This window comes from Gavia stellata, chromosome 38 (assembly GCF_030936135.1).
Source record: "Gavia stellata isolate bGavSte3 chromosome 38, bGavSte3.hap2, whole genome shotgun sequence".
NCBI lineage: Eukaryota > Metazoa > Chordata > Aves > Gaviiformes > Gaviidae > Gavia > Gavia stellata.
Window position 1 is genome coordinate 130,686 of NC_082631.1, and position 13,354 is coordinate 144,039.

Below are 13,354 nucleotides of genomic sequence, written 5' to 3' on the forward strand. Positions count from 1 at the left end.
AGGGCACAGGGCACTGCCAGCCCCCCAGGCTAGGCAGGGATCCCCCCAAGCCCCCCCGTATCCCCCCCCCCTCACCTGCGGGAGACTGGAGCGTGGGGTGGCCACCGTCAGTCTGGGGCCACCGTCCCGTCCTGGGGCCTTAAATACCGTCCCAGGGCCGGCCCTGCCCCGGGGCTGGGGGGGGGGCGACACGCCCGGGTCCCCTGGAGGGGTGGGGACGCCTGGGTCCTTCTGCTGTAACCCCCAGGGGAGCGGCCGCTCCAGTCTGGCAGGTCCTGAGCCCACCCCCCTCCCCGGGGGGAAACTGAGGCAGGGGTGGGGTGGGGTGGGGGGGGGGTGGGGTGGCCCGGACATCTGGGTCCCCCCCGGGCTGGTCTGGCTCTGGCCCCACAGCCTCGCGCCAGCAGCGGGGTCGCGGGGACAGATCGCAGCGGGACGTGGGACACGGGGCCAGGCCCGTGCGGGGTGGGGGGGGCCCACTGCCAGGGAGCCCCCCCAAAACGCTGGAGCCCAGCTGCTGCGGCCCCGTCACACAACCCCCCCGGGACCCAGACCCCCAGGCCCCCCCATCCCCTGCTGCGGCCCCTCCTACCCCCCCCGGGAACCCCGGTGTCCAGGCTCCCCCCTCCTCCTCCCCGTGCCCCGTTAATCCGCCCCGAGCGCTAATGAGGGTCCCCGAGCGCTAATGAGGGTCCCCGCGTCCCGCCAGGCCCAGTGCCAGCCGGCGCTTACGTCACCCCCCCAGTGCCAGGCCGAGCCCCACGGCCCCCAGGGGACCCAGGCATCCGGGCCCCCCCCCCACCAAGTGCCAGGCAGTGAACCCAGGCAGCCGGGCCCCCCCAAAACACCCAAGAACCACCTCTCCGCTTCCCGAGTTTATTATTTACACAAGGTCCCCTGGGGGGTCCCGTCTCTGCCCCCCCAGCCTGGGGGGGACGGACGGGGAGGGAGGGGGGACAGAGCAGCCCCGGGGGGGGCCGTGGTGCTGGTTGGCCGCAGCCTGGAGGTGAGGGCTGCGTGCGGGGGGGGGTGTGGGCAGAGCCGTCCTGCCCCTCCTGGGGGGGGGAATAAATATCGGCTGCCCCCCCCCGGGGGGCGTGGGGCAGGGCTATTTGGGGCTGGGGGGCTGGTAGGGGTCCAGCAGGAGGGAGGAGAAGGTGTTCACTTTGTCGGCCCCCCGCACCTCGTGGGGCAGCAGCGGCAGCTTCACGATGTGGAAATCCTCGTAGAGGTCCTCCATCTGTGGGGACAGCGGGGCGGGGGGCAAGGACCCAGGCGTCCGGGCCCCCCAACCCCCACAGCACCCCCCACGGCCTCGAGGACAGTCCCAGGTGTCCAGGCTCCCCAAATTCCACCCCCCAAGACGCCCTCCGCTCCCAGAGCCAGGCAGGCTCCCAGGCGTCCGGGCTCCCCAAATGCTAATGCTCCCCCCGACCCCATCCCAGGCTCCCCAGACTCAGCCCCCTCCGACCCCCCGCACCGCACCGGGGACCCCCGCATCCGGGCGGTACCTGGTCGAGGTATTTGGCCTGGATCTTGTGCCGGGCCTCGCACATCTTGCAGGGCCGCTGGGGGTCGGGGAAGACGAGCTGGTTCACCACGATGTTGTGGGTGTCGATGCGGCACTTGGCCAACTCCTGGATCAGCCGCTCGGTCTCGTAGAGCGAGAGGAACTCGGCGATGCACACGCAAATGAACGTCGTCTGCTCCTGCCACCCCCGGCCCCCACACTGTGCTCAGCGCGGCACCGCGACACCACCGCGCTCAGCGTAACACCGCGCTCAGCATCCCCTCCGCAGACCCAGCTGTCACGGAGGGGTCCCTGCCCGGCCCCGCGGCAGAGGATTCCCCACAGGAATGCGCACGGACCGGCTTGGCCACGTCCCTGTCCTCCTCCTGGTGTCCCCTGTCCCCCTCCCAGCGTCCCCACTCCTCTCCTTGGCATCCCCGTCCCTCTCCTGGAGTCCCCATGCCCCCCGGAGGAGCCGCCCCACTGGCCGGTGGCCTTACCGGGTCCTTGAACTGCTCGCTGACGGAGCGGATGACAGGCAGCGTCTCCTCCAGCTTGGAGGCCAGCTGGTCGGCGTTCATGTCCCCCAGCCCCAGCATGTTGCACATCTGGGGGAAGCGGTGGTGAGAGCCACCCCTCGAGACCGCACACGCTGTGTCCCCCCGCGGGGGTCCCTATGCCCGCAGCCCCCGTCCTCACCTGGGAGATGAAGGGGCTGATCTGGTTCTTGATCTGCATCAGGCGGCCCAGGCCCCGCTCCACGATGGTGGGGAAGTTGAGCAGCCGCAGCGTGTGGCCGGTGGGCGCCGTGTCGAAGACCACCACCGAGAAATTCATGCCCTTCACCAGCCTGCGGGGCCAGCGGGGGGGTCAGCGGGACCACAATCCCATGGCTCAGCCCCCAACGGGCCCGCCCCGCCCCTGTACGGCCCTGTACGGCCCCACTGACCTCATCACCTCAGCATAGCTCATGGCCTCGTCGATGCCGGGGAAGGCGCTCATAGCCTCCTGCATCATCTTCTTGCCCATGCTCAGCATGTTGTCCTCCTCGAAGAACTCGTCGGGCAGCTCCGCCACCCCCAGGCTGGGGTCGATCTCCTGCCGGGGTTCGGAGGGTGAGAGGGGCCGTGGCGGGGGCCCGGGCTCCCGGGTCCATCCCGGACTCACCATGGCGAAGAGGTTGTCGTAGCCCTTGACTTTGGTGGGGACCTTGGAGAACTTCTGGTCGAAGGCATCGGAGATGTTGTGCGCGGGGTCGGTGGAGATGATGAGGACGCTCTCCCGCACCTTCGAGAGCTGCACGGCCAGGCTGCAGCTGGGGGGACAGCGGTGACGGCGGGGGGGCTGCTGCCGGCGGGGGTCCCGGTGGCCTCCTTGGGGGGGGAGCTGCCCCCCACGGCCCCTCGTGTGGGGGTGGCCCCATGGCGGGGGCCGGTTCTGCCTTCTCCCCGAGGGGATCCAGCCCCGCCCCTTCACCCTGAGGGGGTCCAGCCCAAGTGCCCCCCCCCGGGGTGGTCCGGTTGGGTCCCCCCCCGCCAGGTGGTCTGGTCTGGTTCCCCCGCCGGTGGTACGGTCCAGTTCCAGGGCGGCCGGGTCCAACCCCCACCCGGGAGGTCTAGCCCAGTGTCTCTCCCAGGGGCCCGATCCCTACCAGGGGCCCGATCCCTCCCGGGGGCCCGATCCCTCCCGGGGGCCCGATCCCCCCCGGCCTGGCCCGATCCCCCCCGGGCCCGGCCCGGCCCCGCCGCACCTGCAGGTGGTCTTGCCCACGCCGCCCTTCCCGCCCACGAAGATCCACTTGAGGCTCCGCTGCTCGATGATGTTCGCCAGCGTCGGCTCCAGCGGCTCCACGTCGGGCGCGTCCTCGAACTCCTCCGCCTCCGGCCCCCACCCGCCCGCCGCCGCCGCCGCCATCTTCCCCCGCGCCGCCGCGCCGCCGGCCCGTCCGCGTCCTGATTGGCCACCGCCCCGCTGCGCTGTCCCGCCTCCTGCGGCCGATTGGTCGCTGCGCCTGGCGATCTGGCGGGGGGCGGGACTGCGCGGCGAGCGCCCTGCGCGTTGCCCGGCAACGCCGCCCCGACGGCCGTCGCGCCGACGTCATCTCTCGGCGCCGCGCGCTTCCCGGCGTCCCCCGCGGCGCGGCGTTTGCGGCGGACAAGATGGAGGCGCACGGCGAAGAGGGGGAGGCCCCGTCGCCGCCGCCCGGGCCCGGCGGCGGCGTGAACGTCTTCGCCAACGATGGCAGCTTCCTGGAGCTCTTCAAGCGGAAGATGGAGGCGGAGCAGCAGCGGGAGCGCGAGGCGGCGGCAGCAGCGGCCGCGGAGGCCCCCGGCGGCGCCGGGCCTGGCCCGCACCGCCCGTCCGACGGCTCGAAGAGGAGCGGCGGCGCCCTCAGCTTCGTAAGGACGCGGGGCCCGCGGCCTCCTCCCGCCCCCGCTCCCGCCGGCCCCTCTGCTGCCCGGCCTACCCGCCCCCGCGGGGGTAGCGGCGCCCTCGGGCTGGCTCCGGGGCTGGCGGCGGCGGTGGCTTCCTCCCGGCAGCGGCTGCCTGCTGCGGGAGAGCTTCCCCGCGCTAGCCGGTTCCCCAGACGCGAGTGCAGGCCCCGGTTTTGCCGGCAGCACGTCCCGGGAGCTGGGCCGGGACCCTCGGTGGGGCCGGCGGCACTGGGGCCCTGGAGCTCCCCGGGCACCTGCCATCATCCAGCTGGGGGGCACGTCCCGGGGGGGCCGTGCCGCTGCTTTATGGAGCGGTCCTGGGGGTACCTCAGGGCTGTTCGGGGCCCCCTGCCCGCTCCCTGATGCGCTGTCTTTCTTTTTGCCTCTTGTTAAACTGCATCAAGCAGCACCAAAATCCTCTGTTCCTGGGGAATGGGGACGGCTTCGGCTGCTCCGGCACCGCTGTTCCCCGGGGGACATCACCCCGGCCCTCGGGGATGGCAGCGGCCACCGGCCCCCCCAGGCAGGAGCGGGGTCCCCGTGGTGCCACCCGCCGTGGATGGACGGACGGACAGATGCCGGCTGGGGTCTGACGGACGTCCCTCCTGTTCCGTTGTGCAGGGGGCGGCGCTGTCCCCATGACGCGTGTAACGGTGGCAGTTCTGTCCCTTCCCCCAGGTGGGCAGGCGGCGAGGGGGGAACAAGCTGGCCCTGAAGACGGGAGTGGTGGCCAAGAAGCAAAAGACGGACGAGGAGGTGGGTGTCCCCAGAACCGTGACGCCTCCCGGCAGGGGGGGACACACAGTGGGTGCTGGTGGAGGGGTGCCACCCTCACCAACCTCGTTTCCCCTTGTTTCCTTACAGGTGTTGACGAGTAAAGGCGACGCCTGGGCCAAGTACATGGCGGAGGTGAAAAAGTACAAGGCGCACCAGTGCAGCGACGATGACAAAACCCGGCCCCTGGTGAAATAATGCCCGGACTTGCCCCTGTATATACTTATTTAAGGGCGGGGGAGGCGCCGGCCCCGCCCCTTTTATATCTATAAATACCGATCCCGCGCCCGGGGCTGCCGCTCCCACCCCGCTGGCAACCAGGACTTGATGCCGGCCGGCAAACCGCTGCTGCCTGCCGGGACCTGCCGCTGCTCCTCGCCCGGCCCGGGGGGGGCGGTTTTTTGGGGTAGAAAGCGGAGAAACGGGGAGGGGAGAGGCAGGAGCGGAGGGGCCGCTGTTGCAGCATTAAAGACCTCGGAGATTTCGGAGCTGCCGAGCGACTTGTGGGTGTTTTTGGGGACAGGGCCGCCCTCCCGCCGGCCCTGCTGTTACACGGGTCTCGCAGGTTTGGGGGTCTCCCGGTGTTTGGGGGCGAGGTGCTGAGACCCCCTGTGCCACTGCTGCGATGGGGTGACACCCCCCACCCCCCACTGCCACCCGCTGGGGGGGTACAGCCCCCCCCGGCCATGACGCTGACTGGCTCTGAGTCTTTCAGCTTTCAACCCTTTCTTTATTGCCCCCCCAGCGCTGAACTTCCACCGTTTTTGGCTTTTTTTCCCCCAGTAAAGCTGGGGCGGGAGGTGCCTGTGCCTCCGGGGGGACCTGCAGCCTGCGCCCCCCTGGGGGGGCCCGGGGGGAGGAGGGGTGCAGGCAGGGCCGGGCCCTCCCGGGGCAAACTCCAGCAGGGCACCCCGACAAGTTTGTGGTTCCCAGTTCCCCCCATGCCCTGGGATCACCCCAATTCCTCCACCTGCTGTTCCCAGTGCACCCCGATTCCGCCTCCTGGTCCCCCAAGCACACCCTGAACCCCCTCCCAGTGCACCCCATTTTCTCCCTCCCAGCACCTCTTCCCCCCGCCCGCCCCGTTCCCCCTCCCAGTCCCCCCAGCACACCCTGATCCCCCCTCCCAGTCCCCCCAGTGCACTCCATTTCCCCCTCCCAGTCTCTCCAATGCTCCCGGACCTGGCGAGCCCCGGCTGGCGCCGCCCACCTGGCGCTGGGCAGGGGGAGGCTGCCGCTGCCTGGGCCGGGCGTGCGCGGGGGAGGTGCCTTCCCCCCCCCCCCCGCCAGCTGTGGTACGGCCCGCGCCGCGGGGTGCACTGGGAGATGCAGTCCGGCGCTGGGGAGGAGGGGACTCCGCGCATGCGCGCAGCCGCCCCGCCCTTCCCCCACGTGGCCCCGCCTCCGGCCCACGTGACGCGGCGCCGTCCTTCCCGCGCGCTCACGTGGTGCCCGCGGCGGGGCGGACGGTGGCCGGCGGGGGTCAGCGCCCGCGTGCCGCGCTCGCTCCCTCCGGGCAGCGCCGGTGCCCCGCGGCTGCGCGAGGCCGCCCCGAGCCCGCCCCCCCCTCCGGCCTCCCCCCGCCCCGGGACCCCCCCGGCAGGTACCGGCTCGGCGGGGGCGGCGGGGAAGCGGCGCGGGGCCTGGCGGGCGGGGGAGGCCCGGCCGGGACCGGGGTGAGGGGGCGCTGAGGAGGGGGGCGGGAAAGGGGGGGCTGAGGGGAGCGTTGGGGAGCGGGGGGGTAATTGGGGACTGAGGAGGGTCGGGGGGGCTCGGGGGGGGCAGGCGGGGGCCCGGGGGGGCTGCGATGGGGCGGGGGGGAAGGGGCCGTGCCGCGGGATAGGGGTGCCGATGGCGGGGGGGGGGTCTGCAGCTGAGGGGGGGCCGTGTGGGGGTTACGGGGGCGAGAGGTTCAAACCGGGGGGGGGGAGCTGGGCTGGGGGGAAATGGGGGTGCAGGAAGGGGGGGGCACACCGGGGAGGGGGTGCTGGCACGGCCGGGGGCGTTTACAGCCTCGGGGGAGGCAGGAGGGGGAGATCTGTCCCCCCCATGTCCCCCTGTGGCCCCCACGTCCCCCCCCGCCTTTAACGGGGCATCCCCATCCCCACGTGCGCGGCGCGTCCCCCCCCCCCGCCGTCTGCCCCCCCCGCCCCCTCAGCTGCCGCGTGGACGGGCCCCCCTGCGCTCCCGGGCCGCGCTGGGGGGGTCCCACCGTCCCTCACCCGCCCCGGGAACCCTGCTCACCCCGGAGCCGTCCCCTCCCCGTCCCCCCCGGCTCCCGCTTGCAGCCGGTGCTGCCGGTAGATCCCTGTCCCGCTTCCCCCATCACTCCCTGCCCCCCGCAGGGATCTGGGGTCTGCGCCCCCCCCACCCCTGGCCGCTGACGCCCCGCGCCCCCCAGGACCCCCCCAGCCACCATGGACTGGCAGCCGGACGAGCAGGGCCTGCAGCAGGTCCTGCAGCTGCTGAAGGACTCGCAGTCCCCCAACACGGCCACGCAGCGTGTCGTGCAGGACGTATCCTGAGGCGGGGGGCCAGGACCCCCGGGGGGGCACAGAGGGGGGACACAATACGTGCACCCATCCCTGTTTGAGCTGGGGAAACGGCAATTGGGGATTTTTGCTGTTAACGGGGTCAGCAGCCACGGGAGACGGGGCCGACTCGAGCTCTGGAGGAGCTGGACCTGGGGAACGGGGCGGGGGGGCGGGGGTTCGGCTACGTTAATCCGGGACAGCGTCCCCGTCCTCGTCCCCGTCCTTAACCGCCTGGGGCAGAAGCTGAAGCAGCTGAACCAATTCCCCGACTTCAACAACTACCTGATCTTTGTGCTGACACGGCTCAAGTCCGAAGGTGGGTCACACTGCAGCCGTGGGGGTTCGGGGTCTCCTGGGTGCCGGGGCGGGGACAGAGGCATTTGGTGGGTGGCAGAGGCATTTGGTGGGTGGCAGAGGTGGATGCAGGAGCTGAGCCTGCCTGTTTCGGGCTCGGGGAGGTGGAAATGGAGGTGATGTGCATTGCGGCCCCCCCTTAATGACTCATGCCCCCTCCAGATGAGCCGACGCGGTCGCTCAGCGGCCTGATCCTGAAGAACAATGTCAAGGCGCACTACCAGAGCTTCCCCCAGCCCGTGGCCGAGTTCATCAAGCAGGAGTGTCTCAACAACATCGGGGATGCGTCCTCCCTCATCCGGGCCACCATCGGTGAGACGGGGCAGGGGCCCCCGCGGGGACCCCCGGCCCCCCCCGCGCTAACGACCCCCCCACAGGCATCCTCATCACCACCATCGCCTCCAAGGGAGAGCTGCAGATGTGGCCGGAGCTGCTGCCGCAGCTCTGCAACCTACTCAACTCGGAGGACTACAACACGTGCGAGGTGCGCGGGGCCGGCCGGGAGGGCCTGGGGGGCCGTGGCTGGCGCTGACGCCCCTCTGGCGCGCAGGGGGCGTTCGGGGCCCTGCAGAAGATCTGCGAAGATTCCTCTGAGCTCCTGGACAGCGACGCGCTCAACCGGCCGCTCAACGTCATGATCCCCAAGTTCCTCCAGTTCTTCAAGCACTGCAGCCCCAAGATCAGGTACGGGCGCACTGTGGGGGGCACACTGTCCTCCTGCAGCCCCATCGTCAGGCGCGGAGGGGTCGGGGGGGCCCAGCCGCGGTGGGAATGTTGGGGGGCCATGCCCAGAGTCATCACGTGGCCGAGATGGGGCGGGACATGAGCTGTTCTGCGTCCCCTGCCGCTGGTTGTGGTTTGCCTTGGCAAATTCACTGCTCTGGGGTCCAGGAGGGGCAGGTGAGTGGCCTTATGCCCCCTCCCAGCTCCACATCGTTAGCTAACGAGCCTGCCGGCCCCCCCCCCGCCATGGTCTGTCTCCCCCCAGGTCCCACGCCATCGCCTGCGTCAACCAGTTCATCATGGACCGGGCTCAGGCACTGATGGAGAACATCGACACCTTCATCGAGGTGAGCGGCCGGGTGGGGGGAGCCCCCCAGAGCCCCCCCAGAGTGGCCCTGAGAGCGGTTGGGGGTGAGTGGGCTCCCGTGTTTTCCCCGCCCAGCACCTCTTCGCTCTGGCGGTGGACGAGGACCCCGAGGTGCGGAAGAACGTGTGCCGCGCGCTGGTGATGCTGCTGGAGGTCCGCATCGACCGCCTCATCCCCCACATGCACAGCATCATCCAGGTGCGACAGGGTGGTAGGGGGCAGGTGGACGTCCACGGGACCCCCGGGTGGGCGAGTTGGGGGGCTGATGCGCCCCCCCTGCCCCCCGCAGTACATGTTGCAGCGGACGCAGGACAGCGACGAGAACGTGGCGCTGGAGGCCTGCGAGTTCTGGCTGACGCTGGCCGAGCAGCCCATCTGCAAGGAGGTGCTGACCTCCCACCTGGTGCAGTGAGTGCTCGGGGCGGCCCCCTCTCATCCCCCGGCCCCCTGGACCCCCCCCAGCCCCTCAGGTTCTCCCTTGGCCGCCCACAGGCTCATCCCCATCCTGGTGAATGGCATGAAGTACTCGGAGATCGACATCATCCTGCTCAAGGTATGAGATAGGAGTGACAATGCGAGACTGCCCAGCTCCCCATCCCTTCTCCAGTCCTGTGGAGCTGGTACTGGTTAAACTGGAGGGACTGGGGCAAGGCAGGAGCTGCCCCGAGACCTCCCGGACGTGATGACAGATTCGGAGCTGATGCTGGTGATGGCTGTTGTGTTCGTACTGTCTGATCCGTGGGGGCCGGGGGTCCCCGGGACGGGAGGTTGGGGGTCCCCATGGAATGACGTGATGTCCCCTGTCCCTGCAGGGTGACGTGGAGGAGGACGAGGCCATTCCCGACAGTGAGCAGGACATCAAGCCCCGCTTCCACAAGTCCCGCACAGTGACGCTGCAGCACGAGGAGGAGCGGCCGCAGGACCCTGATGATGCGGAAGACGAGGATGACGACGACACGCTGTCGGACTGGAACCTGAGTATGGGCTCGCTGGGGGGTCCCAGCCCCGGGTTTGGGCTCCTGTGGTGAACCCTGCGGGGTCTGGGGGTTAATTAAATCCCGTAGTGAGAGGGATTAACCGTGTTCCCTCTCGCTCGCCTGGCAGGGAAGTGCTCGGCTGCCGCGCTAGACGTCCTGGCCAACGTCTTCCGGGAAGAGCTGCTCCCCCACCTCCTCCCGCTGCTCAAGGAGCTCCTCTTCCACCCCGAGTGGGTCATCAAGGAGTCGGGCATCCTCGTCCTGGGAGCCATCGCGGAAGGTGGGTGCCGCGCTGCCTGCGACGGGCCATCCCCGAGCCCCCGCTGTGCCGGCGCCGGGGGTCTCTGAGCCTCCCTGTGCCCCCCAGGCTGCATGCAGGGCATGGTGCCCTACCTGCCGGAGCTGATCCCCCACCTCATCCAATGCCTGTCGGACAAGAAGGCGCTGGTGCGCTCCATCGCCTGCTGGACCCTGAGCCGCTATGCCCACTGGGTGGTCAGCCAGCCCCCTGACATGTACCTGAAGCCCCTCATGACCGAGCTGCTCAAGCGCATCCTCGACAGCAACAAGCGGGTGCAGGAGGCGGCGTGCAGGTAAGGGCCGGGACGGGGGTGCGATTTGGGGCCGCCCGTGGCGTTTTTGGGGCAGGATCTGCCGGATCCGAGCGCGTCTCTGGGTGGGATGAGGAACCTGATGTGTTGAGTCGCTGTGATGATGGCGTATTCGTACTGTCTGACCCAGAGCGTGGATGGGGGGGGGCTCAGCCCCAGCCTGGGGGGGCTGCTGACCCTTTCTCTGCCCCCCCACCCAGCGCCTTCGCCACGCTGGAGGAGGAGGCCTGCACGGAGCTGGTGCCGTACCTCAGCTTCATCCTGGACACGCTGGTCTTCGCCTTCGGCAAGTACCAGCACAAGAACCTCCTGATCCTCTACGACGCCATCGGGACCCTCGCCGATTCCGTGGGGCACCACCTCAACCAGCCAGTACGTCTTGGGGGTCCCGGGGAGTGGGGGGGCTGTCCCCTCTCCCCCCACAGCACCCTGGCACATCCCTCCCCGCGCCCCAGCCCAGGACCGGTGATGACAAGTGACAACAGACATTCGAATCCCGAATCCCCAGTGTGGATCTCTTTCTGGTCTGATGGTCTCTGGGCTGAGGGGAGCGGCTCTGCACCCCCCCACGTCCCATTCCGCCCCCCCCGCAGTGTCCCCCTCCCCGTGACAGCATCTCTCCCCGGGGCACAGGAGTACATCCAGAAGCTGATGCCTCCGCTGATCCAGAAGTGGAACGAGCTGAAGGACGAGGACAAGGACCTCTTCCCGCTGCTGGAGGTGAGCCGAGCGGCACGGAGGGTGGTAGTGGGGGGGGTCTCCATCCCCTCGGCCCCCTCCCACCCGCCTCGCTGTCCCCCCCTGCCCGCAGTGCCTGTCCTCGGTGGCCACCGCCCTGCAGAGCGGCTTCCTGCCCTACTGCGAGCCCGTCTACCAGCGCTGCGTCACCCTGGTCCAGAAGACGCTGGCTCAGGCCATGGTGAGCCGCGGCCGCCCTTCCCCAGGTGCCATGGGGTGACCTGCCGTGGGGCATGACCCCCCCATGGGGTGACCGCGGCCCCCCCACCTCCCCACAGATGTACAACCAGCACCCCGAGCAGTACGAGGCCCCCGACAAGGACTTCATGATCGTGGCCCTGGACCTGCTGAGCGGTTTGGCCGAGGGTCTCGGCTGTCACGTGGAGCAGCTGGTGGCTCGCAGCAACATCATGACGCTGCTCTTCCAGTGCATGCAGGTGAGGGGCCCCCCAGGACCCCCCCACCCCACCCTGCGGGCCACCGGGACCCCCCCACGCTCAGCCCCTGCCCGCTCCCTGCAGGACACCATGCCGGAGGTGCGGCAGAGCTCCTTCGCCCTCCTGGGTGACCTCACCAAGGCCTGCTTCGTGCACGTCAAGCCCTGCATCGGTGAGTGCTGGGGCTGCAGGGTTCACCGGGGGGGGGGGGGCATGAAGTGGGGGGGACCCTGAAAGGACGTGCTGGGGGCAAGGGGGGGGCCCTGCCGCTGACCCTGCCTCCCCCCAGCCGAGTTCATGCCCATCCTGGGCACCAACCTCAACCCCGAGTTCATCTCCGTCTGCAACAACGCGACCTGGGCCATCGGGGAGATCTGCATGCAGATGGGTGAGTGACTGGGGCCCCCCCGACCCCCCCCCCCGGGAGCTCGGCCGAGCCCCTCACCCTGACAAACCGCCCCCCCATCCCCTCCTGGCAGGGGCAGAGATGCAGCCCTACGTCCAGATGGTCCTGAACAACCTGGTGGAGATCATCAACCGCCCCAACACCCCCAAAACCCTCCTGGAGAACACGGGTGAGGCTGGGGGGGGCTCACTGCGACCCCCAAGTGGGGGTTTTGGGGGGGTGTGCTGTTTGCTGGGGGGGCCCCGCTGCTGCGCTACCCCAAACCCCCTCCCTTTGCCTGCAGCCATCACCATCGGGCGCCTGGGCTTCGTCTGCCCGCAGGAGGTGGCCCCCATGCTGCAGCAATTCATCCGTCCCTGGTGAGTTAGCAGTGGGGGGGCTCTTCTGTGGGCCCCCGTGCCCCCCAGAAGTGGGGGGCGGCGCGCTGAACCTCAATTCCGCCCCCCCCCGCCTTCAAGGTGCACGTCCCTTCGTAACATCCGGGACAACGAGGAGAAGGACTCGGCTTTCCGCGGCATCTGCGTGATGATCGGGGTGAACCCCGGAGGGGTTGTGCAGGTGGGGGGGGCACCCAGCAATTTTGGGGGGGGACTCCGCTGTAGCCTGGCTCTATGCAAAATTGGGGGGTCCCTGGGACCAGAGGCCCCTTTCACCATTGCCCCCCCCCTTTTTTGTCCCCTTATCACACCCCCCCCCCGTGTTTCACCCCCCACAGGACTTCATATTCTTCTGCGACGCCGTCGCATCCTGGGTGAGCCCCAAGGACGACCTGCGGGACATGTTCTATAAGGTCAGTGGGAAAAGGGGGCACTTGGGGATCCCCCCCACTCCTGGGGGGGGCTCAGGAGGGCCCCCCCTCATTGTTAACCCCCCCCTCATTGTTAACACCCCGCCCCAGATCCTCCATGGCTTCAAGGACCAGGTGGGCGAGGAAAACTGGCAGCAGTTTTCGGAGCAGTTCCCGCCCCTGCTCAAGGACCGGCTGGCGGCGTTTTATGGGGTCTAGGCCAGGCGGAGGCACCGGAACCAGGTCGGGGGGGGGCACAGCACCCCTAAAAAGGGGGGGCAGACAGATGGACACCCCCCTGAACGGACAAACCCCCTCTGAACGGACAAACCCCCCCTGACCCCTCTCCCCTCTCCCGCAGGTCGGCGCCGGGAGGCCGTCGGGACGGCGGCCGTGAGCGGGCGACCCCGCGCCCGGGGGGGTTCGGGGGGGCGGGAGGAGCCACGTGGGGGGGCCACGGTGCGGCGCCCCCCCCCCAGCCTGTCCCCAGCCACCGCGGGGAGGGGGGGGGGGGGCTCGAGATCGGTTTCACCCCCGGGGGGGAGAAGGGGGGGGGGACTGGGGGTGGGGGGGTCCCTGGTGGCCGCGGGGGAGGGATGGACCCGCGGCGGGGGCACCCCGAAACCCTGGTGGGGGGAAGTAAAAATCGGGGCAAAAGGGTCCAAAACTGGGGTGGCCGGGGGGGGGGGTGCCCGCCCCCC

At 70.2% G+C, this 13,354-nt stretch overlaps 3 protein-coding genes and 1 non-coding gene across 4 annotated transcripts; 3 read left to right on the forward strand and 1 right to left on the reverse strand.

The window, feature by feature from the left end:
• Window positions 1-962: 962 nt before the first annotated feature.
• On the reverse strand, window positions 963-3,424 carry GET3 (guided entry of tail-anchored proteins factor 3, ATPase). Its single transcript, XM_059833030.1, has 7 exons — window positions 3,261-3,424; window positions 2,678-2,825; window positions 2,460-2,608; window positions 2,210-2,360; window positions 2,011-2,118; window positions 1,512-1,709; window positions 963-1,240 (listed from the first exon to the last, which is right to left on the reverse strand). Exons 1-7 carry the CDS (start codon window positions 3,422-3,424, stop codon window positions 1,109-1,111), a joined length of 1,050 nt encoding a protein of 349 aa, XP_059689013.1. The 3' UTR covers window positions 963-1,108.
• A 245-nt stretch (window positions 3,425-3,669) lies between these two features.
• Window positions 3,670-5,106, forward strand: TRIR (telomerase RNA component interacting RNase). Its single transcript, XM_059833091.1, has 3 exons — window positions 3,670-3,909; window positions 4,624-4,701; window positions 4,810-5,106. Exons 1-3 carry the CDS (start codon window positions 3,670-3,672, stop codon window positions 4,915-4,917), a joined length of 426 nt encoding a protein of 141 aa, XP_059689074.1. The 3' UTR covers window positions 4,918-5,106.
• Window positions 5,107-7,126: 2,020 nt separating this feature from the next.
• On the forward strand, window positions 7,127-13,053 carry TNPO2 (transportin 2). Its single transcript, XM_059832984.1, has 24 exons — window positions 7,127-7,235; window positions 7,494-7,569; window positions 7,770-7,919; window positions 7,985-8,091; window positions 8,158-8,291; window positions 8,596-8,677; window positions 8,773-8,895; window positions 8,987-9,105; window positions 9,190-9,250; window positions 9,510-9,675; window positions 9,802-9,954; window positions 10,042-10,267; window positions 10,486-10,657; window positions 10,919-11,005; window positions 11,097-11,204; window positions 11,302-11,460; window positions 11,545-11,632; window positions 11,750-11,848; window positions 11,940-12,035; window positions 12,150-12,225; window positions 12,325-12,424; window positions 12,582-12,656; window positions 12,765-12,896; window positions 13,015-13,053. The coding sequence occupies exons 1-23, from the start codon at window positions 7,137-7,139 to the stop codon at window positions 12,870-12,872; spliced, it is 2,664 nt and encodes an 887-aa protein (XP_059688967.1). The 5' UTR covers window positions 7,127-7,136; the 3' UTR covers window positions 12,873-12,896; window positions 13,015-13,053.
• Window positions 9,371-9,437, forward strand: LOC132320573 (small nucleolar RNA SNORD41). The gene has a single exon (XR_009484568.1). It is a non-coding gene; the product is annotated as a small nucleolar RNA SNORD41 (small nucleolar RNA).
• Window positions 13,054-13,354: the final 301 nt, after the last annotated feature.

Bases quoted from the DNA above. Each gene is read 5' to 3' on its own strand.
- TRIR (XM_059833091.1), top strand. From the start codon at position 3,670: ATGGAGGCGCACGGCGAAGAGGGGGAGGCCCCGTCGCCGCCGCCCGGG. The intron at 3,910-4,623 runs GTAAGGACGCGG...CCCTTCCCCCAG, and splicing joins GCGGCGGCGCCCTCAGCTTC to GTGGGCAGGCGGCGAGGGGG. The intron at 4,702-4,809 runs GTGGGTGTCCCC...GTTTCCTTACAG, and splicing joins AGCAAAAGACGGACGAGGAG to GTGTTGACGAGTAAAGGCGA.
- TNPO2 (XM_059832984.1), top strand. From the start codon at position 7,137: ATGGACTGGCAGCCGGACGAGCAGGGCCTGCAGCAGGTCCTGCAGCTG. The intron at 9,955-10,041 runs GTGGGTGCCGCG...TGTGCCCCCCAG, and splicing joins CCTGGGAGCCATCGCGGAAG to GCTGCATGCAGGGCATGGTG. The intron at 12,425-12,581 runs GTGGGGGGGGCA...CACCCCCCACAG, and splicing joins ACCCCGGAGGGGTTGTGCAG to GACTTCATATTCTTCTGCGA.
- GET3 (XM_059833030.1), bottom strand. From the start codon at position 3,424: ATGGCGGCGGCGGCGGCGGGCGGGTGGGGGCCGGAGGCGGAGGAGTTC. The intron at 2,609-2,677 runs GTGAGTCCGGGA...GAACCCCGGCAG, and splicing joins ACGACAACCTCTTCGCCATG to GAGATCGACCCCAGCCTGGG. The intron at 1,241-1,511 runs GTACCGCCCGGA...CTGTCCCCACAG, and splicing joins AGGCCAAATACCTCGACCAG to ATGGAGGACCTCTACGAGGA.